General features: G+C 43.2%; 1 protein-coding gene across 5 annotated transcripts in view; it reads right to left on the bottom strand.

Annotated features, from left to right (window-relative positions):
* The window catches only part of CCDC9B (coiled-coil domain containing 9B), a 160324-nt gene that overhangs the window by 48410 nt on the left and 85823 nt on the right, over positions 1-26091 (bottom strand). For 3 of the 5 annotated variants that reach the window (XM_040333625.1, XM_040333622.1, XM_040333623.1), the window contains exons 8-10: positions 21395-21478; positions 8672-8796; positions 188-237 (exon numbers count right to left, since the gene is read on the bottom strand). In XM_040333625.1, the coding sequence (XP_040189559.1) occupies positions 188-237; positions 8672-8796; positions 21395-21478 (259 nt within the window). The remainder of the gene's footprint in view (positions 1-187; positions 238-8671; positions 8797-21394; positions 21479-26091) is intronic. The other 2 variants (XM_040333624.1, XR_005744822.1) reach the window with 2 other exon arrangements.

Raw genomic sequence — 26091 nt, forward strand, 5'->3', positions numbered from 1 at the left:
ACACTATTCAAAAGAAAAGCCACTGGTAGAAAAAAATAAAGACATGGTTGTGACAATTGTTTAGAAACAATAACTTTATTAATGTTTTATATACTAATCTCCGCAAATAGAAAAAAAAATACTCAGAGGAAAGTCTTAGTTGCTCAGTTTCTAGATGGTTTCTTTACGTAATTCGTGTGATGCTCACCTCTCTTGCCACAGAATCCACTTGGGACTGTGTCAGAATCATCTTTAAACCTGCATTATTATGGAAGAGAACAACAAATACCATGCAATCAGCATTTTAGAATGTAAAAGTTTTTTTAACAGTAAAAAAGTTTCCTTGGATAGTTCAATGACAAAAACAACAGACATCTGGAGTATAATCTCTACCCTTAGGCAGAGAAAAACAGAAAGGCCCCCCCTCCCTTGTGAACTCCCTTTGCACAGAAGATAGAACTAGGTAGATAGCTGTATTAAGAAGGTTTCAAACTACAGGTACATATCTCTGTAACTTAGGCTTGAAAAACAGGGAAGTAGCGCACTCAGTAATGCAGAGCCCAGGGGGTGACAAGGGCATCAGTGGAAATATCCCTGGAGTGAGGGTGTAGCAAGTCAATAATCGGTGTGCACCAATGTTTTCCAATCCAAAAAGATTTTTCCAGATAAACCTTCCATTCCCCCAGGTGGCTGAGGATGTCCGCCATCTGCTGATTCCAGAAAGAAAGATCTTGGACACTTCCTCTAACACAGCGGAACTCCTGGCGCCTCCTTTGTTGTTAATGTATGTCAAAGCAATGACATTTTTACACTAAGCCTGTGTTGGAAGACCAATCAGGAAGAGAAACTGGTAGAACAGTTACAGAATAGTCCAGAACTCCAATATGTTGAACAAAAGGGAGGAGCCTCCTTCCTTTCTTGACCCTAGATCAATAGAATTAGATTCTGATTACTAGGGAAGGGATATGTCTTATTTGGAGAGAATGGTGTGGTGTGTACTTAAAGTGCATCTCTGCCTAAAGGCTTTTTTTTAAGTTTTAGATAGAGTGAGGAATTATTAAACTCTCTGTCAAGTTATTAGTGCTGCCGTTGGGAAGGTTAACCTCTGTATTTGTACTAATGACAACTGTTACACAGAAAATCCAAAATGTAAGACTTGGGGGCAGATCCACAAAGAAAGTACGCCGGCGTATCTACTGATACGCCGGCATAATTTCAAATTTTCCCGCGTCGTATCTTTGTTTTGAATCCTCAAAACAAGATATGACGGCATCTGGGTTAGATCCGACAGGCGTACGTCTTCGTACGCCTTCAGATCTTAGATGCAATTCTTCGGCGTCCGCTGGGTGGTGTTCCCGTCGTATTCCGCGTCGAGTATGCAAATTAGCTATTTCCGACGATCCACGAACGTACGAGCGGCCATCGCATTCTTTTACGTAGTTTCCGTTCGGCTTGTAGTTAAAGCTGCTATTTGGTGGCGTATGCAATTTTAAGTATGGCCGTCGTTCCCGCGTCGAATTTGAATTTTTTTTATTTCGTTTGCCTAAGTCGTCCGTGAATGGGGCTGGACGTAATTTACATCCACGTCAAAACCAATGACGTGCTTGCGACCTCATTTAGCGCAATGCACGGCGGGAAATTTAGGGACGGTGCATGCGCAGTTCGTTCGGTGCGGGGACGCGCTTCATTTAAATGAAACACGCCCCCTACTCACCGCATTTGAATTCCGCGCCCTTACGCCACGAGAGATACACTACGTCGCCGTAACTTACGGCGCAAATTCTTTCAGGATTCAAACCACGGCGGCGTAGCGTATCTCAGATACGCTGCGCGGGTGCAGATCTTTGTGAATCTGCCCCTTGTTTGCCAGAACAAGAGTGAAGGGAATAAACTTAGAATGGGGGTACATGTTCTGGGGGACAACTACCAAAGAGGTGAAATTCCCTAACTTAAAAATAGCAAAGTGAAGGAAAATTTCCCCAATGGTAAACAGACAACAAAAAAGTAACCTGACAACCTGATAATCTGACAAGGGTCACCATCGGCCCATGCAAGCTAAACAGGGAGATGGTAAAAATTGCAGAAGAGTGTCATCTGCTTAAAACAAATGTCAATCTGGCATCTTATAGAGACCCTGACAACACCTAAAAGCAGGTAAAATCATATATTCTAAATGCTTAGGTGCAGTGTTTTTTTATGGGTGAAGTTCAGATCCTGTAGTCATAGACCATGGGTTATTTTCTGCTGTCTGCAGGTCATTGGACATTGGCAAAAGCTTTGTTGGCAACACTCCCTAGTGCACCCTTAAATACTCCCATCCACTTTGTGCAACTCCAATTTTGTAGCCGGCAATAAGAAGAAACAGAGAACAGAGGGAAAGGACCAGCGTGTTCTGTACTGTATTCCAAGATATAGACTTTCAGGGGAGTTGAAATTGCTATTATCATAATTATTGCTGTACAGGAGACAGGATATGTAAGTCAGATCATGGGGCATCCCCAAGCAATAAACTGAGGAAATGGACAACAATGTAGCAAACTACAGCATAAAAATCTCCAAGAAACGAGTGTCAAAACAGATTACATGTGGTCAAAGCTTGCATCAACAAAGGCCTGGAGACCCACTTGGTTAAGGAGTATGAACAGAAGACCAAGTGGTGGATTTGCAGACCTGAGAAACGGATTCTTGATGCTGAAAAACACGAACAGATCTGGTGGAGTGGGCCTTTACAGGGAAGGTGGAAATCCTTTCTTTGAGGTCATATGCCCTGAAAATGTGCTTACTGAGTCACCTAGCTATTGTGGAAAAGGAAGTGGGATGACCCTTCTTGGGACCCTCAGGGAGGACAAAAAAGAAGGGAGTCTTTCGTAAGGAAGATGTTAGATAGAGCTAGGTAAACCCTAACTGCTCTGACCACATCCAAACAAAGGACTAAAATCACCGTGGTGTGCAGGGAAAGGGGGTGGATATTATCCTCAGCATCAGGATAAAAACAAACAAAAGCGGAGCAGATCTAACAGTATCAGCGGGTGAACAGAAAAATCAAAGTCATTATTACGTTAAAGGAGGAAACCACTTTGGGAAGGAGGGGCTGGGTCTCAGGCCCATTTTATCTCTAATTAAGAGAAGAAAAGGTTCTTTACAAGAAAGAGTTACTTACTCAGAGACATGCCTGATGAAGGCAATGGCCACCAGGGTGGTGAACCTGTGAGATTCTCCAATGGGATATTTCAGATCAGTTAAAAGAGAAATCTCAGCAGAAACAAAAGTACCAGGTTTAGCTCTCTGGGGGACACAGGGGAGTGTTAGGGAATAACATGAGCCAAACCTTGTATAAAGGTCTTTACAATAGTGTGTCAAGCCAAAGGTCTTTGGAATAGAATTGATAAGGTTGACCTGTCCATTTATAGTACTGCTGGCCTAGACCAGACATGCCGACCAAAACAGATCTTCCAGATCACACCCCAGTCTGACAGGCTGGAGTCTGTTGTTACCATCTCCCAGAGAAGGGAGGAATGATTTCCCAGATTTTAGGGCTCAGTCAGTAATTCATCTTGCCACAGAGATTTTATTTCTGGGCCAGATATGAGTAGCGGGAGATCCAGAGAACTGATTTCTTTGTCCCACGAAGTCTGAAGTACAACTGAGCAAAGGGAACCACCTCACAGGAGGCCACCATGAGGTCTAGAATCCTCATGAAGAAATTAATTCAGGGATGCCTGGTTGGTCTGACAAAGTCTAGTATGCACCAAATCAATAAATTAGTTCACTGCAGAAAGCAAATAGTGGGAAGCCTAAGCTTGTGTCTCAAAAATACAGTAGGTGAAGATTCCTCTGCAGGATCATCTTCTGCATCCTCCTTAATATCTTCCTTAAAGATGTTAGGAGGATCAGGGTCATACTCCTGAGGTGGAGAGGCAGAAGAGTGCATTTGGCCCTGGAGACCAAAGGTTTCAGAAGGGCAGTGAGTTTATCAAATCCAAAATCAGACATAGCTGGAGTAAAATCTGCTTTAGCCCGATAGGTAATTTCTTGCACACTAGAGAGGGAGATAGAATTAAAGGAAGGTAGTTGTGTTAATGTAGGACATTGGTCCAATGCAGGGAAACAGCCATCATCCTGAATGTTTTGCTGGTTTTCATTGGTGCGGTCTGCATCTGGTCTCTTCCATTGATAAGTGAGGGGATTCCCTGTGGAGTAATAGACGCGGAATGAGAGGGTCGAGGAAGGAAGCTGCTATAACCCAGGCATTGACCAATGTTCTGTGTCTTTGGAGAATCAGGTAGCGATGAGCAGACATGCTTCTTGAGCTCTCAATAGAAATGGTGGATGGAAGTTCATCAGCCCAAAGGCATCTGCAACTACATCACCAGCCAAGCATCAATATTGCATGTGAAAATTCCACCAAATTCAAAATAGTTAGTGGAGACATTTACAGAGGTGGATAACACACTGGGTGAAGCAAACATCCACATGTAAAAAAAGGACATCACAATTACTGTCTTACCTTATCCATGCTGCACGATCTCAGTGGGGACCAAACTTCACCAATCACATTGGGCATACCCCTGAAGGGGTCCTCATGGTCTGAGTCCCTTAGGACTGAAGCACAATCCTGGACATGTATAGCACCCTGTGGCTAACTACACTCACTGTACCAAGTGCCAAGGTAAGCACAAAACGCAGGATCTAGTGCCTGAAGCAAATGTTACAGACTTGCATCACTGATGCGGGGTCCAGGTAAGGTTCTCAAGATGTACATTGAAGGCAGCTGATACAAAAACTCCTAGTAAACCATAAGGAAGTAAGCAATTGAATCATGATAAAGGTGTCATTTAAAGTAGTAACGAAAAGTAAAAAGGATTGGTGTTGATTATTTCCAGAGGAAAAGAGGTCAACGGCTTAAGAACCCTAGCAAAAAAACTGGAGTCACATGGTGTATGTGGGGTTTATTAAGGTGCACCGGGGGGGGGGGGCTTTCAAGGTGTTCTCATGAAAGACAATGTCAAATCTCCTGAAGGTAGTGGCCCCATATTAACCCATGGTCAATGACTACAGATCCTGTGTCCTGTGCTGTGAGATATGATTTTGTGCAATGTGGCTTTGAACATGCTAGAAATTTTGACTACCCTAGAGTTAGTTCTCAAACACAATCCCAACCTCCTTGCATGTCCTAGCCCTCTCCTCTTTTTTGAGTGTCTAATTACCCTCCAAGCAGGCCTAGCTTTTTCGCTCCTCTGATCATAACTTTTTACATAGCTAGGGAGGAACAAAAAGGGGAATCCTATATTGTGTCACTTGAGTTCACTGGGGATGCCAACATTGAATCTAAGATTGCAGTGCACAGCAGCAGTCTCAGATCATAAGGGAGGCTTTTACAGGTAAATAACATGCATAAAAACATTAATGCACAATTTATGCAAATATATCATAATGAGGAAATGTTTGTTAAAATGAATAGTCTGACAAGATGGCCTATTTAAATTATCCTTGGGAAGCATTGATTGTGGTGAAGAGAGGATCTGTAGAAATGTATGAGTAAGCTGAAGCAATGCAGGGTGTACAGACTAAACAAAGTCTCCTGATGGGGTTGTCTTATGATGAGCAAATTGTCTATGTACAGAATCAAGGAGATTCCCCTAGGGTAAAAAACCCAGGCACTCAGGGCCTAGAGATGTTTTACCTTCTAAAACACTAAGCAAACGCTAAACATTTCTCTTTCTGTGCAGAGGGGCAAAGACAAGGGGAGGACCACAGTGTTCTGCTTTTGTTTAGGGTATAAGCCCTGTTAAAGGCAGAGCTTACAGTGGGGATGGAAAGTTTGGGCACCCCAGGTAAAAATTTGTATTAATGTGCATAACGAAGCCAAGGAAAGATGAAAAAAATCTCCAAAAGGCATCAAATTACAGATTAGACATTCTTATAATATGTCAAAAAAAGTTAGATTTTATTCCCATCAGTTACACTTTCAAAATTACAGAAAACAAAAAAATGGTGTCTGCAAAAGTTTGGGCACCCTGCAGAATTTATAGCATGCACTGCCCCCTTAGCAAAGCTAAAATCTGCCAGTGTCATGGATTATTCTCAATCATCGTCTGGGAAGACCAGGTGATGTCAATCTCAAAGGTTTTAAATGCCCAGACTCATCTGACCTTGCCCCAACAATCAGCACCATGGGTTCTTCTAAGAAGTTGTCTAGAAAACTGAAAATAGTTGACGCTCACAAAGCTGGAGAAGGCTATAAGAAGATAGCAAACCGTTTTCAGATATCAATATCCTCTGTTCGGAATGTAATTAAGAAATGGCAGTCATCAGGAACAGTGAAAGTTAAAGCAATATCTGGAAGACCAAGAAAAATATCAGACAGAACAGCTCGCAGGATTGTGAGAAAAGCAATTCAAAACCCATGTTTGACTGCACGATCCCTCCAGAAAGATCTGGCAGACACTGGAGTTGCGGAACACTATTCCACTATAAAGAGATACTTGTACAAATATGGTCTTCATGGAAGAGTCATCAGAAGAAAACCTCTTCTACGTCCTCACCACAAAAATCAGCGTTTGAACTTTGCAAATGAACATATTCACAAGCCTGATGCATTTTGGAAACAAGTTCTGTGGACCGATGAGGTTAAAATATAACTTTTCGGCCAGAATGAGCAAAGGTACGTTTGGAGAAGACAGGGCACAGAATTTAATGAAAAGAACCTCTAGAAAAAAGAATCTAAAATAGATTCAATAAAATTTCAGCAAATTTTGGATGGTAACTTGATGCCATCTGTGAAAAAGCTGAAGTTAAAGAGAGGATGGCTTCTACAAATGGATAATGATCCTAAACACACCTCAAAATCCACGGGGATTACATCAAGAGGCGTAAACTGAAGGTTTTGCCATGGCCTTCACAATCTCCTGACCTCAACATAATTGAAAATCTATGAATAGACCTTAAAAGAGCAGTGCGTGACAGACAGCCCAGATATCTCAAAGAACTGGAAGACTTTTGTAAGGAAGAATGGGCAAAGATACCTCAAACAAGAATTGAAAAACTCTTGGCTGGCTACAAAAAGCGTTTACAAGCTGTGATACTTGCCAAAGGGGGCAGTACAAGATATTAACTCTGCAGGGTGCCCAAACTTTTGCAGACGCCATTTTTTTGTTTTCTGTAATTTTGAAAGTGTAAATGATAGAAATAAATTCGAACTTTTTTTTTACATATTATAAGAATGTCTAATCTGAAATTTAATGCCTTTGAGATTTTTCCATCTTTCCTTGGCTTCGTTATGCACATTAATACAATTTTTTTCCTGGGGTGCCCAAACTTTCGATCCCCACTGTATATACCCCAGAGGACTACTGTGTCTCCCAATGAACATTCTGAGAAAAGAAACTTAACAGACATCCGGACATTATGTACAATAGAATCAGAGTTAAAACAGAAGTATCGTTTTTTTTCCCTCAAGAATCATACTTACCTGCCGGCTCTACGATGGAGAACCGAGCGATCAAACACCACTGGTCACTCGGTTCTTAGAGCCCTATAAGCAGAGAGCTAGTGACTGTCACTGCTCTCTGCTTTGCCACCCCCCACTGGAGCGCTGGGCTGTGGAGGAGGTGGGAGTGGCAGGCTCAGACTCTCAGCGGCTTGCTGAAAGGCTGAGCCAGATGCCAGTCCAGGGTTGTGGATGGATCCCGACCATACTGTCACAATCTTTCCCCAGCCGGGAACGGCACTGTGACTAAACTGAAAACTGATATTTAATAGGTCACTTATCTTTTAATAGAAAACTTTACTACGGTCTCTTAGAATTCTCAGATTTGTGGGAACCACTGTTTTGGGGGATCTGGGCACAAGGCCCATTGTCCTTATTTGAGAAAAAAATAATTTGTAGATAAGGATGTATTTTAACAATTTTTTGTTAGCTGTGGTCATTTGTTTTTTTATGTTGTATGCGATACTGAAAATTAAATAAAAGATGCTCGAGGCCGTTTTGAAATTGTAAATTGCTGTGAGGACATTACCTGTGTACAAGACCCCAATTTGAGACTGTCCACACTGAAACAATGCAAAAGCAAAGTAAAATAAACAACATTTTTTTTTTTAAAGTGCCCTGTCCCCACTCGCAGAAGTGAACACATATGCAAGTCACGCCCACATATGTAAACGGCGCTCAAACCACACATGTGAGGTATTGCCGCGAATGTTGGAGCAATAACAATAATTCTAGCCCAAGACCTCCTCTAACTGTAAACAGGTAACCAGTAAATAAATGTTAACGCGTCACCTATGGGGATTTTTAAGCCCCAAAGTTTGGTGCCATTCTACAAGTGTGTGCAATTTTAAAGCATGACATGTTGGGTATCTATTTACTTGACGTAAGATCATCTTTCACATTATGCACAAAAATCAGTCTAACTTTAGTGTTTTTCGGGGTTTTTTTAATGCATGAAACCGGGTTTTCCCCAAAAAGCGCATTTGAAAAATTGCTGCCCAAATACTGTGCAAGATAAAAAGTTGCAACGACAATCATTTTACTCCCTAGGGTCTCTGTTAAAAACATTATATGTTTCGGGTTCTGAGTAATTTTCTAGCAAAAACAATTATGATTTTTACATGTAGGAGAGTGTCAGAATTGGCCTGAGTGGCAAGGGGTTAAAGATCTTGGTGCACCGAGAGATTAAAATCTGGCTCTTACATGTCATCTGTCTTTTCCACATCCCAGGGACGGCGCCATTCTCCTTTTGAATTCTTATGCCGTGCCACACGGTCAAGATCAATTTGTTCACGCTCTTTCTTCCATTTCAAGTATTCAAAGTGATCCTGTACAAAGTAAAAAAAGGAAAGGACTACTCATCTGACTTTTCAGCCTTGTGCGGGCAAAATATTAACTATATATACAGAAACACATCTAATTAAACTGTCCATTTAATAAGCACTGTAACGAAATGACCCGTGACACACAGAGACTTTGGAAGGATGAGGGGTACTCCTGTACCGGCGTCACCAAGGAGTCTTATGTCTAGGGTCACCTTATGTCCGATAGGGCCATAAGGTGACTGAGAAATTATATCCTAAATTACAGGACAGGGGACATTACTGATAGCTCATATTGCAGGAGATATTGCAAAGTGTTGGTTTATTCTATGACTCATCTCTCTGTGTAGACTGTTGACATGCTAATTGAGTCTGGTCCAGGATCTCTCATTATGTATACTAAATACGGTTGTATGTGGAATGGAACTTGTCAAGCTGTATGCAGAGACAGAACGTCTGTCTAAAGATGTGGATTGAGGAGAATTCATTGTGTGATGGTGTTTTGTTTGAATTCTGTTAATGAAGGATTGTGACTTCTCAGGTGCAGTTATTAGGTCATGATAATTATAGGCCGGCGCCAATATGTCTGAAATGTTTAGCAATTAGCCATCTGAAGGTGTATTGAAGCCCCCCCAGGGTGTGATGGGTGGGTGGACAGTTTGATTGTTCCTGTGATCACTGAAACATGCCTTGAAAACTGTATATAAACTTGAGAGCTAACCATTAAAAGTGTTATACATTTTGAAGCAGAGAATAGAGCGGTCAGTCTCATTTTCTGGGGAATTGATATGGATCGTGCCTGCTGGTTTGTCTGTGTGTCGGATAAGCTGTCGTGGGTTGATGGAAGGTCGTAAACGGTGGTGACCGTTACAAGCACTTTTGAGGAAGTATATACTGTATATCACTAAAGATCAATTACACATGTATGTCACATGGAAATACAGTGGGGGGGATTTATTAAAACTGCAGCCAGAATCTGGAGTAGATATGGATGGCAATCAACCAGCTTCTAATTTTTATTTTCAAAGCTAACCTAAAAAGCCGAAGAAAAGTGATTGGTTGCCATGCACAGCTGGTCCAGGTTCTGTCTGTTCAAGTTTTTTTTTTTTTTTTGACATTATAGAAGAGGAGGAAATTATTAAGAAAAAAATCAAAATTGTTGAAGGACTTTCAGTATAACATTAGGCTTGCAGAGTGTTAGATACATTGGTATATCATAGAAAGAAGAATAATGAGGGTATCGTCTTCTACACATCAAATATGCTTTTTCTAAACAATAGAATATTCGATGCATCAGTCGACCCACAGTTTTCATGCTTTATCAAAGCTGGTGCAGGTGGTTAACCTATAGGAAAAAAAACGTTGATATTGAGAATGGAGTCTGATCATAGTGACCACTTCGGATAGATTTGGGGTTAAAGCGGGGTTCCACACAATTTTAGAACTTTTTGTTAAAGGAAAGACCTACCCCTCCACCCCTCGTTTTTGATAGGGGTGAACTTCCGTTCCAGCCTTGTCATGGCAAGGTACGTCATGTCCTCTTCTGGCTCTGCCCTTCCTCCTTCACCCCACTGCCTTCTGGAGACCTGCGAGTGTGTCCCAGAAAGCGTTGCGCAAATCGCGCATGCGCAGTATGAAATCGGCTGTGAAGCCTGAAGGCTCCACTACCGGTTTCCCTTAGCTACTATGGCGGCGCCTGCACCCGATCCGATGGACGGATCGACCCTGGGGGGGTGACATCACAGCTCCCTGAACAGTGGAGTGTCAACTGCCGCGTCATCGCAGTGCGCCCGCTCAGGAAACGCGTCGCACGCCAGTGACGTCACTGCCTTCGGACTGCTGAAAATTCTCCATCCTCCAGGCTTGACAAAGGAGCGCGACTGCCGTGTCATCGCAGTACGCCCGCTCAGGAAACGCGTCGCACGCCAGTGACGTCACTGCCTTCGGACTGCTGAAAATTCTCCATCCTCCAGCCTGGCTTTGAAGTTCCCCCACCGCCGCTGGCTTCAACACCTCACAGCGGTGAAGGATGTCTTCTCACAGCACAGCCCCCTAGCAGGAAAAGGATTAAGTGACAGACCTGATGATTTCTCCCAAGGATTTTCTGTACAATGCCTATTTGAACTCTACCAAATGTGAGTTGCCTGTACTTATCTACTTATTAAATTGTTTTAAACATCTACACTTAGAGGCGCCTCTTGCCTTGCTTTTTTTGTTACAGTATTGGAACATGGTTTCTGTTTCTCTATGATGGCAGCCCTGAGGTTATATTTGTGACCCCTGCAACAACAATTCCCAATCTGTACCTCCCTGAGCTTGTACTCTTTCATACTGTACAATCTTGTGTACACTATTATTTATATCATTATCATACTTTATTTCTATATTATCAAGGAATCCTTGGGGCAGATTCTCGTAGAATCGCGCAAAACTGTGCGGGCGTAACGTATCTCCTTTACGTAACGCCGCCGCAAGTTTTCCAGGCAAGTGCTTTATTCACAAAGCACTTGCCTGTAAAGTTGCGGCGGTGGAGCGTAAATCACCCGGCGCAAGCCCGACAAATTCTAATTAGGCGGGTAGGGGGCGTATAGCATTTAAATTAAGCGCGTTCCCGCACCGAACGTACTGCGCATGCGCCGTCCGAAAAATATCCCAGGGTGCATTGCTCCAAATGACGTTGCAAGGACGTCATTGGTTTCGACGAGAACGTAAATGGCGTCCAGCCCCATTCACGGACGGCTTACGCAAACAACGTAAATTTTTACATTTCGACGCAGGAACGACGGCCATACTTAACATTGATTGCGCCTCATATACCCTAGGGCAACTTTACGCCGGGACAAGCCTAACTGCGTCGGCCGCGCGTACGTTCGGGAATTCGTGTATCTAGCTAATTTGCATACTCGACAGGGAAAACGACGGAGGCGACACCTAGCGGACAAAAAAAAAATTGCATTCAAGATCTGACGGCGTAAGAGCTTTACGCCTGCCGGATCTAATAGATATCTATGCGCAACTGATTCTAAGAATCAGTTGCATAGATACGACGGCCCAGATTAGGACTTACGACGGCGTACATGGCGTTGCGCCGTCGTGAGCCCTTTGAGAATCTGGGCCCTTGTATTCAGTTCTTGCGCATTTTTACTTGTATAACGGTTTTGGCTGCCACTAGGATAAGGGTCACTACTACCCTATATGATGTGGGAAAATTCTCTAGACCAAGATACAAAAATGCTAGAGCTTAATCTGGTCAAGTTAAAATACCGTAAATATTGGAAATGATACAGAAATTTTTCCTACAAAAACTAGTAAGGTTTTTGCATGTCCGGAAAGTGTGATAGAGGGTACCGACTTGTCCGCACAATCTCCAACATAGGGGAGAGTTCAATAGCTAGTATATTGCCAAATGAGTACAATACCTTCTGGCCACTATCTTCTGGGTCAATTCCCAGTGGTTGATAAAATGTGTTGCACTATAACTGCAGTAGAATGAGAGAGACCATTGTTCCATGGGTGAAGGAGCAATTAAGGTCAGACTCCCATAACAATATGGAAGGGGTTTTGGTAAATTGTTTTTTTGTGCTGCAGATATACCCTTATATGCAATAACAACTTATTAACAGTGCTAGATGGGGGTGGCAATTTAGAAAGAAAACTCAAAATAGACTTTGTGCAAACTGCTTCTATTTCTACCAATAATGCCTCGGCTGGGGTTAGAAACCATTGAGGTGCATTACTTATACAGATAGATAATACTGCGATATCGGGCAAACCTGCTCCTCCCACTGTTCTGTGTTTCGTGAGGTGAATCTGGGAACAACACGCTTCTTACCCTTGCCAAATAAATTGTTTGAGGGTCTTAGTAAGTTTGGCCAATTGTGAGGGTTTAAATCTTAGAGGTAATGTCTTAGAGGTAAAGATTTTGGGAAAGGCTATCATCTTAAAAGCCGAAATTCTTCCTACCCTCGTTCATACCCTAGTTCATACTGTGAGATACGAGCTAGCTCTTGGCCAAGAGCAGCTAGGAATGGTTTGAGATTAGTCTCTACAACTGTCACCAAGTTTGAGGTGAATGTAATCTTGAAGTACTGGGCACTAATGTCAGCCACTGGTAGGGAAGATGCTTTGTTTTGGGGTGTGTTTGTTAACACCTAGATCTAAAATTAAGGATTTATTAAAGATGACTTTACATTGAGGGAAAAAAGTATTTGATCCACTGCCGATTTTGTGCGTTTTCCCACTGACAAAGAAATGATTAGGCTATAAATTTAATGGTAGGTTTATTTTAACAGTGATGCCGCGCACACATGACCGTTTTTAATGTCATGGAAAAAAACAACGTTTTTCTCAACGCGATTCTTGTCCAGCCTGCCTTGCATACACACGATCGTGAAAAAAAAATGCTTGCGCAAAGCACGGTGACCTACAACACGTACGACAGCACTATAAAGGCGAAGTTCCATTCGGATGGTGCCACCCTTTGGGCTGCTTTTGTGTTAGTAAAAGTTTGGCGAGAGACGATTTGCGCTTTTCAGTCTGTTACAGCGTGACGAATGTGCCATCTCCATTACAAACGCTAGTTTTACCAGAACGAGTGCTCCTGTCTCATAACTTGCTTCTGAGCATGCACGTTTTTTCCCGTCACTGCCTACACACGACCGTTTTCACGATTTGAAAAACGATGACGTGAAAGACGACGCAAAAAAGCTCTGGAGCCTACACACGATAATTTTTAATGACCAATTAAAAAAATTGCATTTTTCTCGTCATGAAAAACGGTCGTGTGTATGGAGTGTTCCTAATCTCAGCTTGTTATCTGTAAAAAAAAAAAAAAAAAAAAAACCTGTCCACAGAAGCGATCAATCAGATTCCAATCTGTCCACCATGGCCAAAACCAAAAAGCTGTCCTAGGATGTCAGGGACAATATTGTAGACCTATGCAAGATTGGACGCCCTCTGAAGACGTGGACCTATCACGAAACGCGTCAGGGCCTGGCTACACGACAATCCAGCTTGTGAGGCAGCTTGCTTCTACCCGGGACTCACGAAAGGGATATTGTGGTAAAATCTGGAAGCCATATTTCTGAGTGAACAGAGGCAGCAGCCCATATGACAAGCCTTTTTATACTTTTTACTGTGTAAGAATGAGCGGGTAGCAGGGGGCAATATTGAAATAAAAAAGGGTTTTACACTATGCAAAGTTTCTTTTGCTTCCCTGCATGTCTGCCGAGCTACACATCTTACAGCATAAGATCACTACCACCATACACCAGAGGAGGAGTGCCGACGTTTAATCGCTGCAAGGGGTTGTATCCAATGCTTTGAACTTACTACATTCTGGTGAGTACAAAACCACAAGGGGGATATCGCAGAGAGATCTTTTCAGCATTTGAGCAGACCAGTGCCTATACCCTGAGATTCCTTCCAACAGGATAGAACTAATCGGTATCTAAGGAAGTGTTTGGACTGATTTTAATGGGACTTTTGGGATCAGGAATCCTTTGAGCATTAATCATTTACTTGGGACATCCACCATTATACATTCACAGTTCCAACTTTATTCATTAGATAATAGATATTTGCAGAATATGGGTGATTGACTCAAGAGCCAGATTTAAAAGCTCCATTTAGCGCTGTTAGTGTTTTATTAATATTTCTTAGTAATTTTTTAGTTCTTCTTTGTTATAACAGCTGCTTTACACTGCGTTAAACGTTTTCACATTATTCCATTCAGCGCTTGGATCAGAATAATCCATTGACTATTTCTGATACTCTTTTTAAATACTATGCAAGATTGGAATGGGCTACAAGACCATCGGCAAGTAGCTTGGTGAGAGGGTGACAACAGTTGGTGCGATTATTTGCAAATGGAAGAAACACAAAATAACTATCAATCTCCCCCCGGTCTGAAGCTCCATGCAAGATCTCACCGCGTGGAGTTTCAATGATCAGGAGAGCAGTGAGGAATCAGCCCAGAATCTTGTCAATGATCTGAAGGCAGCTGGGATCAAAGTCACCAAGAAAACGATTACAAAGACGTACTCGGGGGGCACACCCAAAAAAATGCTATACATCCAAGATGGTGATACTATAAGACCAAAGACAGTACAAAACTGATTTTAGCGCACACATGTAAAAATGACATTTATCCTGCAAGGCTAGTTAAAAACACCTCAACATATTCAAAAATACGGGGGTTTGGTCACACTATATGGTCATATAGTGCTAAGCCCACTTACTGCGACAAAGTACCCCGGATTAGTGGGTCCTACCCTGTTAATAGAATGAAAGAACCTGTGTCTCAACCTTGGGAGATAAACTCCTCTATATGGGAGAACTGAAAGGATTCCTCCTATGCACTGGTGGCCACTAATGTGAGGTAATGAAGGGGGGGAGGGGTGCTCCAGCCCAAGAGACCTGGTCAGGGTCTATACAAAATACAAAGACATACTTGGGGGGCACACCCAAAAAATGCTATACATCTAAGATGGGGGTTTGGTCACAGTATATGGTCATATAGTGCTAAGCCCACTTACTGCGACAAAGTACCCCGGATTAGTGGGAAAACAATTAGTTACACACTACGCCGCGAAGGACTGAAATCCTGTAGCGCCCGCAAGGTCCCCCTGTTAAAGAAAGCACATGTACAGGCCTGTCTGAAGTTTGCTAATGAACATCTGAATGATTCAGGCCACGTACACACGACCGAGAAACTCGACGGACGAAACACATCGTTTTCCCCGTCGAGTTCCTTGTTCGGCTGTCAAAAAACTTGTCGCGCCAAATGTTCCCAACGAGGAAATAGAGAACATGCTCTCTTTTTGGCTCGACAAGTTTCCCGACGGGTTTCTCGGCGAAAAGTGTACACACGACCGGTTTTCTCGGCAGAATACGTCTCCCATCGAGTTTCTTGCTGAATTCTGCCGAGAAAACCGGTCGTGTGTACGGGGCCTCAGAGGAGAACTGGGTGAAAGTGTTGTAGTCAGATGAGACCAACATTGTGTTTGTTGAAAGAGGAGGAATGCTGCCTATGACCCCAAGAACACCATCTCCACTGTCAAACATGGAGGTGGAAACATTGGGCTAGATTCAGTAAGATTTTGGCGGGTGTAGTGTATCTCAGATACACTACGCTGCCGTAAGTTAGAGCAGCAGATCCTGTATTCACAAAGAAGTTGCACTCTAACTTACGGTGGCGTAGTTGACGCCACGTATTTGACGTTCCTAACGAACGGCGCATGCGCCGTCTGTGAACGTATCCCAGTGCGCATGCTCGAAATCATGTCGCAAATAGTCAATGATTTCGAAGTGAATGTAACTTATGCACAGCCCTATTCGCGTCCGACTTACGCAAACGATGTAAACGACGGAATATAGCAGGGGTAACTTTATGCCGGTCCGACGCCTTACGCAAACGACGTATATAGATACGCCGGGCGCAACTACATTCGGGAATCGGCGTATCTAGCTCATTACCATATTTGATGCGTAAATCTACGGAAGCGCCACCTAGCGGCCAGCGTAAATATGCAACTAAGATACAACGGCGTAAGAGACTTATGTCGGTCGTATCTTATCCAAATTTCGGCGTATCTTGCTTTCTGAATACAGAAAAAAGATACGCCGGCGCATCCTAGAACTTGCGCAGCGTCAATAGATACGCTGACGTAAATTCTTACTGAATCTAGCCCATTATGTTTTGGGGGATTACACACGATTACAGCCAGAGGCTCGAATGGGCTTCAAAAAAAGGGTGGGCTTGGGGCACAGAGCAGCAGGTGGATTGTGTGTCCCTGCCCCCACCAAAAAATAAATATACCAACAGCCGCCACTGACCGTCTCAGAAAAACACTTCTGGTGGGTAAGCCATGGTTTCGTTAAAAAGGCCAGAATTTTTTGGCATTTTACACCCTGATTCTTGGCCATTAGCTACGAAAAACAACCCTGATTCCTGAACATGTGATCACTGTTATAGCCTGGCTAAAACCCTATACTCAGTTTCTCTTCTGAAGAGTAAAAAAAGGATGTATGTAAAAAAAAAAAAAAAAGATAAAATACCTGGATCAGGGCTTGATCTAGGTTGTTGTCAGGTTGGAGGTCACAAATAATAGCTGGGTTCAGGCGTTAAGATTTATTTTAACCACTTAAAACTCGGACCAAAATGCAGGTAAAGGACCAGGCTCCTTTTTGCGATTCGGCACTGCGTCGTTTTAACTGACAATTGCGCGGTCGTGCGATGTGGCTCCCAAACAAAATTGGCGTCCTTTTTCTCCCACAAATAGAGCTGTCTTTTGGTGGTATTTGATCACCTCTGCGGTTTTTATTTTTTGCGCTATAAACCAAAAAATTTAATTCAATATTCAAAATTGTTTACTTTTTGCTATAATAAATATCCCCCAAAAAGATATAAAAAAAAGTAATTTTTTCCCTCAGTTTAGGCCGATACATATTCTTCTACCTATTTTTGGTTAAAAAAAAAATCGCAATAAGCGTTTATCGATTGGTTTGCGCAAAATTTATAGCATTTACAAAATAGGGGGTAGTTTTATTGCATTTTTATCTTTTTTTTTTTTACTACTAATGGCGACGATCAGCGTTTTTTTTTGTGACTGCGACATTATGGCGGACACATCTGACAATTTTGACACATTTTTGGGACCATTGTCATTTTCACAGCAAAAAATGCTATAAAAATGCATTGATTATTGTGAAAATGACAATTGCAGTTTGGGAGTTAACCACTGGGGGGCGCTGAAGGGGTTAAGTGTGACCTCATATGTGTTTCTAACTGTAGGGGGGCGGGGCTGGACGTGTGACATCATTGATCGTGTTTCCCTATATCAGGGAACACATGATCAATGACAGCGCCACTGTGAAGAACGGGGAAGGTGTGTTTACACACACACCTCTCCCCGTTCTTCAGCTCCGGGGACCGATCGTGGGACTCCGGCGGCAATCGGGTCCCGCAGTTTCGCGGGTGCGCGCCCCGCGACTGGGCATTTAACAATCACATAAAGGTACGTGATTGTGCCCAGCCGTGCCATTCTGCCGACGTATATCGGCGTTAGGCGGTCCTTAAGTGGTTAAAGAACAAGCCAAGTCCGTGCTAGTAAAACTAATACAGAGGCAGCGGGCAATCTAAACTGATATATGCACATACACCAAACAGCTAAAAAGATACAATTGCAGTGTCTATTACCTAAAGAATCTTACATTATAATACAAGTCCAATAAATCAAATCATGAGTCCCAAATTGTATAACTTCGTAAAATATAGTTCTTGAAAAACACCAGTGTATTCCAAATGCAGTGAAGACCCATTAGCAGTTACCAGATAGAATACCTTGCACGTAGATGTATACCGCACTCTGTATAATCGACTAGGGCTGTTTAGAACAAACTTCCTTCTTTTTGCTGACAAGCACTCAGCGACGGAACAGTGGCGAGTAGGGATGAGCCGAACACCTCCCGGTTTAGTTTGCAGCAGAACATGCGAACAGGCAAAAAATGTGTTCAAAAGTCTATGGGACACGAACGTGAAAAATCAAAAGTGCGAATTTTAATGGTTAATATGCAAGTTATTGCCAAAAAAAGTGTTTGGGGTCCTGCCCCAGGGGACATGCATCAATGCAAAAAAAAAGTTTTAACAATGGCCGTTTTTTTGGGAGCAGTGATTTTAATAATGCTTAAAGTGAAACAATAAGTTTTAAATGTCATTTTATTGCAGGGACTTTTCTAAACACTGGAAAAATGTGCCACTTTACAGGCATAGACACCCCCCCAGGTACGAAGTTTAAAATAATATTTCACTTTCATTGTTTCACTTTAAGCATTATTAAAATCACGGCTCCCGAAAAAACGTCCGCTTTTAAAACTTTTTTTTGCATCGATACATCATGTCTGCTTTCGAATTTGCAACGAACACCGCAAATTGTTCGCTATTCGGCAAACACCCGATGTTCGAATCAAACTTACGTTCGACTCGAACATCGGGCTCATCCCTAGTGGTGAGTGTAGTTGTGTGCACTGATGTTGCTTGCTGCTGTCTCACGTTGAGCGGGGGCACTTATGTAAGTGTTGTCAACCAGCTTTTTTTTATTTTATGGTTTTATAATAAATAAACTCAAATTGCTACACTATTAGAGTTTTCTTTTGCATCTTGTGACATATGTGAAATCAGGGGTGTCCTGATTTGATGTAGGGAACTGTGACCTACAGGTGAATTTGTGGGAGAGACGCCTGTCAGCTGATTGTTCCAATACAGAATGCTGTTCCTTAACAGAGCGCTTGCCAGCAGGGAGAAGGGAGTTTGCTTTGACACAGCCCCAATCGACTATACCTCTATATGCAAGGGATTCTATTTGGTAAGCCCGATATATACTGGTGACGGGTCTTCACTTGAGGAAAATCACTAGATTATTTGGAGCACTCTGGTGTTTTGCAAGAAATAGATTTTCACAAGTAATACCATTAGGGACTTTTATAATTTGATTTATGGGACTTATAAATAAGAAGTGATCAAAAAATTATAATACAAGAATCTTTTGGTACCAATAGGTGCTGCAATTGTATCTTTATAGTAAATATTTGTTTTATCTTTAGGCAATAAGGGGTTAAAAAAAGACCCTCTCCCTGTTTGGTACCTAAATAAAAAAACGTTTTTACTTTGTTAAATGACAATGCCCAGTGGCCCATGTCCCGTTTTGACAATAATTTACTTATTAGTCCAAAAAATGTCTAGAATTTAACAGCAGCACTCGTCCCCCATAGAATTCAATAATATTCACTGCAAAATTAGACTTTGCTGTACCTCGCTACTTACAATAGAAGAGTAAATTGGTAAGTACAAATGTAACTATTTAAAGAAGAGTTCCGCCACAGTGTAGTAAGCCAGAAGTGGGAGCAGGTACTTGTCAAAACCTAGTACCCCACACACACAAAAGGTGCCAGCAGAGTGAGGGAGGAGGCAGACAAGTGGAGCTTCCCTTTTTGGGTGGAGCTCCGCTTTAAAAATAAACCTACATACATTTAGTCTGAATTTGAGCTTTAACCACTTAACCCCCGGACCATATTGCTGGTCAATGACCAGAGCACTTTTTGTGATTCGGCACTGCGTCGCTTTAACTGACAATTGCGCGGTCGTGCGACGTGGCTCCCAAACAAAATTGGCGTCCTTTTTTTCCCACACATAGAGCTTTCTTTTGGTGGTATTTGATCACCTCCGCGGTTTTTAGTTTTTGCGCTATAAACAAAAATAGAGCGACAATTTTGAAAAACAATAATATTTTTTACTTTTTGCTATAATAAATATCCCCTCAAAAATATATAAAAACTATTTTTTTCCTCAGTTTAGGCCGATACGTATTCTTCTACATATTTTTCGTAAAAAAAAAAAAAAAAAAAAAAAAAATCGCCATAAACTTTTATTGATTGGTTTGGGCAAAAGTTATAGTGTTTACAAAATAGGGGGTCGTTTTATGGCATTTTTATTAATATATATTTTTTTACTAGTAATGGCGGCGTTTAGCGATTTATTTTCGGTACTGCGACATTATGGCGGACACTTTTGACACATTTTTGGGACCATTGCCATTTTTATAGCGATCAGTGCTATAAAAATGCATTGCATTACTATAAAAATGCCACTGGCAGGGAAGGGGTTAACACTAGGGGGCGGGGAAGGGGTTAAGGATGTTTCCTGGGTGTGTTCTAGATGTAGGGGGGGTGGCCTCACTCGCTGTTCATACATTGTCAGGCATTTCTCCCCCTGACAGGACTGGGAGCTGTGTGTTTACACACACAGCTCCCGGTCCTCGCTTTGTAACGAGCGATTGCGGGTGCCTGGCGGTGATCGCACGTGCGTCGGGATCAGGGACGAGCAGGCGGCGCGCCCCCTAGTGGCCGCTTTAGCAAGCTACGGGCTCTCGCGCAGGGGAGCCGACCTGCCGCCGTATAACTGCGGCGGCTGGTCGGCAAGTAGTTAAAGGTTAATACATTCATATGATTTTCGATTCTGTGCTTTGCAAATTTTACAAAAAGAAAAAAAGTTTAATAGCTCAAATCACACCAGCCGCCATGTTACAGTACTGTGGCGAACAGTGTAGATGCAACAAATACAGCCTACTGCGCTTTTTACTGTTTTTTTTTTTTTACTTTATTGGGTCGTTACAAAATTACATTCCATTAATATGTATTCATTGCAGCACATTGCAATGCGGTGTGTCTTGCTGCAATGAAAATCACTGCATCTCCTACTCTTTTTTACTTCACGACACCACAACGCAATTGTGCGAATTGAACAAATAGGACACGAGGCAATTTGCCTTGTCCATGTGTTCAGACTGCTCTGGACAAGGCTGCACACTGCAGACCAACAAAACACACATGTTGTGAATGGGCCCTTAAAGTTAAATAAATAAAAACATCAGTTCTCATAAAGCCATCATACTTCCCATTAAAAACAGCATAAAAATTAAGGTTAGGATGGAAGATTTCTTTTGAATGAAAAAAAATGAGCACAAGAGACACATTATATACATTTACTTTATTTAGTTATCACTTAAAACGCCAAAGCAATAAAATCAACCTTTTTTTATTAATCTACCTTTAAGCTCACCTTACTGCTTTGTTCTTTTACGACAATTTTCTCTATTTCTTCACGTTTTTTCCCAGTTTTTTTCTTGGCTTCCTAAAATGGAAAAAGATCACACGTCAGACGTCACATTAAATGAATACAATCTGGCCATACATAAATGTGCCTGCAACTGACACAAATCACAGGTGCACTATCAAAAGCAGCCTGTGATTAAACTGCAGCTGTGCGTTTTGAGAATGATCGCATGTACACAGGACATGGCACCCGTGCATGAAAACTGGGAAGGCTAAAGCCACCCATTAGAACACTGAGTGGAATAAAGCAAATATCTAGAACAGAGGCACTGTATGCAATGTCCCCAAAGGGAGGAGAGCAGGCAGCTGCCGATAGCTCTGGCCAAGCTGGATTCAAAGTTGGATCCAGTTGAAGGAAAAAGCCACTTGCGTTTCTGACTCTAATATTGGGTACAGTTCATTCATGAAACCTTGCTTACTACTGTGATTGGTTACAGCTATCACATCCTACAGTGCTTTGTGATTACCCCTGATACACTGTGATCACTGGGACCAATCACAGTAGTAAGCACGGCTTTGTGAATGACAGCTTGCTTACTATTGTAACTGTGATCGCGGATAGGTCACAGTGATCACATGGTAACAGGTACCATGATCGGTAATCGGCTGTGTCCAGTGGACACAGCCAGTTACAGATTGTGTTGCTGCACACCCTAGAGGGCACACAACGCGCAGTTCTCGGACGTACGGGTACGTCCACCCTGAATTTTAGAGCACCCGCAGGGCTTAGTAGGACCAGCCAAGGATTTGACCAGAGCTTGATCAAGCATCGTGGCAGGATACTCACATTCCAGAAATTTGTAATATAAAATCTCAGCTAGAGATGGTGCATCAACAGCATCAGAGCAGATGTGTGTGACCCTTAGGGTAGGATCCTTAATATATGTTTAGGGTGTGTAATCTGGTAACGCAGTACAGTACTTGTGTCAGTAGGAATTAGCATAAATCAGGGCTTGACAAATTTGCTTTAAATCTACGAGCCAGATAAAGTTAGGAGATGTTTTTTTTTAATCACTTGCCTACTGGGCACTTTCACCCCCTTCCTGCCCAGGTCAATTTACAGCTTTCAGCGCTGTCACACTTTGAATGACAGTTGCGCAGTCATGCAACACTGTTCACAAATGAAATTTTTATAATTTTTTTTTTCGCACACATAGAGCTCATTTAATCACCACTGGGTTCTTTATTTTTTGCTAAGCAGATAAAAAAAAAAAAAAAAAAAATCCCCATTTATGTTTTTTGCAAACACATTTTTTTCACCGATGTGCGGTGGATGAGGCTGCAATGTTGGACACTGATGAGGCTGCATTGATGAGCATTAATGATCACTGATATGCTACACTGTTGAGGCTGCACTGATAAGGCAGCATTTATGGGCACCGATAGGCGGCACTGATGGAAGGACATGCGCTCCTAGAACTTGACAACCATGCTGTAGTCGTCATTTGGCTATAGTGCGGTCGGCAAGTGGGAGGCAGATGCGCATGGCTGACAAAAACCCAGGCGCCAGGATGCAATTTCTAGTCGCCATGACGACCTGGGCATCGTCTAGCCCTGGCATAAATGGATGTCATTAGGGTACATTGAACATGGGTGATTGTGAAGTCAAGAAAATAAATGCTCTCTAATGAGATCTCTGGATTAAACACCATCCCAGTAAAGGTATTATCTAGAAAATCAACAAAAGCAAACAATTCAGTATCACTGCCAGTCCAAATGAAAAGAATGTTATCCATATAATGCATCCAGCATTTGACATGGTCAGAGAGAGTGGGGGATGGGTGGATGTCATGTTCCTTGGGATATGAGTAGGCTGCAGAACTGCTCATGGCAGTGAAACTTATCTAGGCATAATTTGTCTCTACAAATGCAAAATAATTGTTCCTGCATTCAAGCAGGAATTCATTAAAAAAGCTTACCAAATTCAAGCTGGTCAAGAAAGGTCTAACAACCAATAGGCCCACTGGGTTAGGTTTGCAGGTATACAAGTCCATAGTTGCAAATTAAAAATGATCATCAAAATGTGGAGAACACCCGCAATTTCTCAAAAAAATCATTCATTATCCTTGATGTACACTGGTGCGTCCTTGACCAGAGGTTGCAAGTAGAAATTCTTGGTGCTCGGTAAGGAACCTTTTGCCAGTAGTGTGTAGCTTGTGGTGTTGGCCAACATGGTAAGCATATCGACTAGCTTAATAATAATGCTGTTGTAATGTCTATGTGATTTCAGATGCTAGCCCGAATCCACCAGAGTAAGCCTGAAAGAAATCGGTCACCTGTAACAGGGCCAAGCATGAGTAGCTGAGGTTTTTCCTGCCAAGCAGCCACACATATACAATGGGGGTGTTTACATGTGGTTGTGGGGCGGGAAATGTTTTGGCCAATGACTGTTTCGATATGGTGACAGCTTAATGGCATTCAGACTTGGATCCAAACATTCTAAACATGTATAAAAGAATATATTGCCCTGGTCGAATGTGCCGTGACCGGAAAGGGGGGTGCCCGCCCCCTAAGAGCATAGGCCTGTATGACGGGTCTGCCTGATCCGACGAGACCGCCAGGCCCTTTTGTGGACCAGATACCGACACAAAAAGTGAGTCAGACCTCCGAAACATAGCCGTAGCAGACAGGTACACCCGCAAAGCGCGTACCACGTCCAAAGTATGTAGCGAAATCTCCTTAGGTTGTGCCGCCAAGGACACAAGGATGGAAGTACAATGTCCTTGTTAAGGTGAAAAGGGAAGATTGCGGGTGCAACACTGCCTTATGCTTATGGAGGACCAAGTATGGCGACTTGCAATTCAAGGCCGTCAACTCAGAAACACGTCTGAGAAGAAAAGTAACCGCTCAGATGAACCAAGGAACTTTTACTCACTGGATCCAAACAGTGGGTGCCGGCAATGCAATTAATGCAAAATTGAAGAGAAGAAGCTGGGACAGCCCCACTCCAAAAACGTTCCTTTTTATTAAAACTGGTCACAGAACATCACACGCCACAGCAAACAATCAGGAAAAGGCTAACACGTTTCGCACTGTGCTTGAGTGATATTCATAGCTCACGTCTGACAGAAGTAATGGCCACCAAAAAGGCCACCTTCTGAGACAGTGTCAAGAGAGGGAGGTTTCTGAAGAACCGAGAGCACCAGATTCAAATCCCAAGGAGAAAGAGGTGGTTTAAGAGGGGGAAGTATATGACTAACCCCCTGCACAAAGGAACCCACCAGAGAATTGGCCGCCAAAGACTGCTGGAAGAACACAGCCAGGGCTGAAATCTGTCCCTTAATGGTGCTTAAGGCAAGTTTCTGATCCACTCCACGCTGTAAAACAGCAGGGTCCTGGAAACCAAATACGTACGTGGACGCCACTCCATCTCTTCGCACAAAGAGATGTAGGCCTTCCAGGTGCAATGGTAGATCTTCCTGGAAGAAGACTTCCATGCCCTCAGCATGGTTGAGATGACCGACTCGGAAAGACCTTGGTCTCTCAATACCTGGCTTTCAACACCCATGCCGTTAAAGCCAGCGACTGTAAAGCAGGATGAAGTATGGGACCTTGAGACAGAAGGTCCTTCCGCATTGGCAGCCGCCAGGGTACATCCGCCACCAGGTGCACGAGATCGGCGTACCAAGGACACAGAGGCCAATCCGGAGCGATTAGAATCAATCATCGGGATCCCCTCGGCCTACACTCTACGGAGCAGACGAGGAAGCAACTTCAGTGGGGGAAAGGCATAAAGTAGTCGATACTGACCCCACGGGGCCACTAACGCATCTGACACGTCTGCCCAGGGATCTCTGGACCTGGCCACGAACCTCGACACCTTTGGCCAACATTGTAAGCATATCGACTAGCCTCGACGGTTGAGGCGAAAAACCAGGAGATCCACGTCCGGTGTGCCCCACCTCCTGCAAAGGAGCTGAAACACCTCTGGATGCAATGACCATTCCCCCTGGTCCAGCATCTGGCGACTCAGGTAGTCCGCCTGCCAGTTTCCTACGACCGGAAAGTAGATGGCCGACAGAGCTGGCACGTTTCTTTCCGCCGACTTTAGGATGTGAGCCGAGCTCCGTGTTCCCCCCTGATGGTTGACAAAAGCCACCGCCGCGGCGTTGTCCGACTGAATCCCGATTGGGCAACCTTGCAACCTCCTCGACCACAAGGAGAGGCATAGTCTGATCGCCCGGAGTTGCAGGACATCGATTGGCAGACGAGATTCCGCTAGAGTACAGCGACCCTGGGCCAACAGGACCCCCCAGACACCTCCCCAACCTGTGAGGCTGACGTCCGGCGTAATCACTGTCCACTGGAAGAGATGAAACGCCACCCCGGACCAAAGAGTCTGGGATCTTAGTCACCAATTCAGAGACACTCTGACTAGGTAGCTTACCTGAATCTGACGATCCAGAGACAAAAGAGATTTGTTCCATTTGGACAGTATCTCCTTCTGCAAAACACGAGTGTGGAACTGGGCATACGGTACCGCCTCGAAGGAGGCTACCATTAGACCCAGGACTCGCATGCAAAAACGGAGAGACGACAATTTGCGGAATGCCAACAGCTTCACCGCAGACTGAAGAGTCTGCAATTTCTCTAGGGGAAGAAAGACCTTCGCTTCCGAGGAGTCCAGAATCA

This window comes from Rana temporaria, chromosome 13 (genome assembly GCF_905171775.1).
Source record: "Rana temporaria chromosome 13, aRanTem1.1, whole genome shotgun sequence".
NCBI lineage: Eukaryota > Metazoa > Chordata > Amphibia > Anura > Ranidae > Rana > Rana temporaria.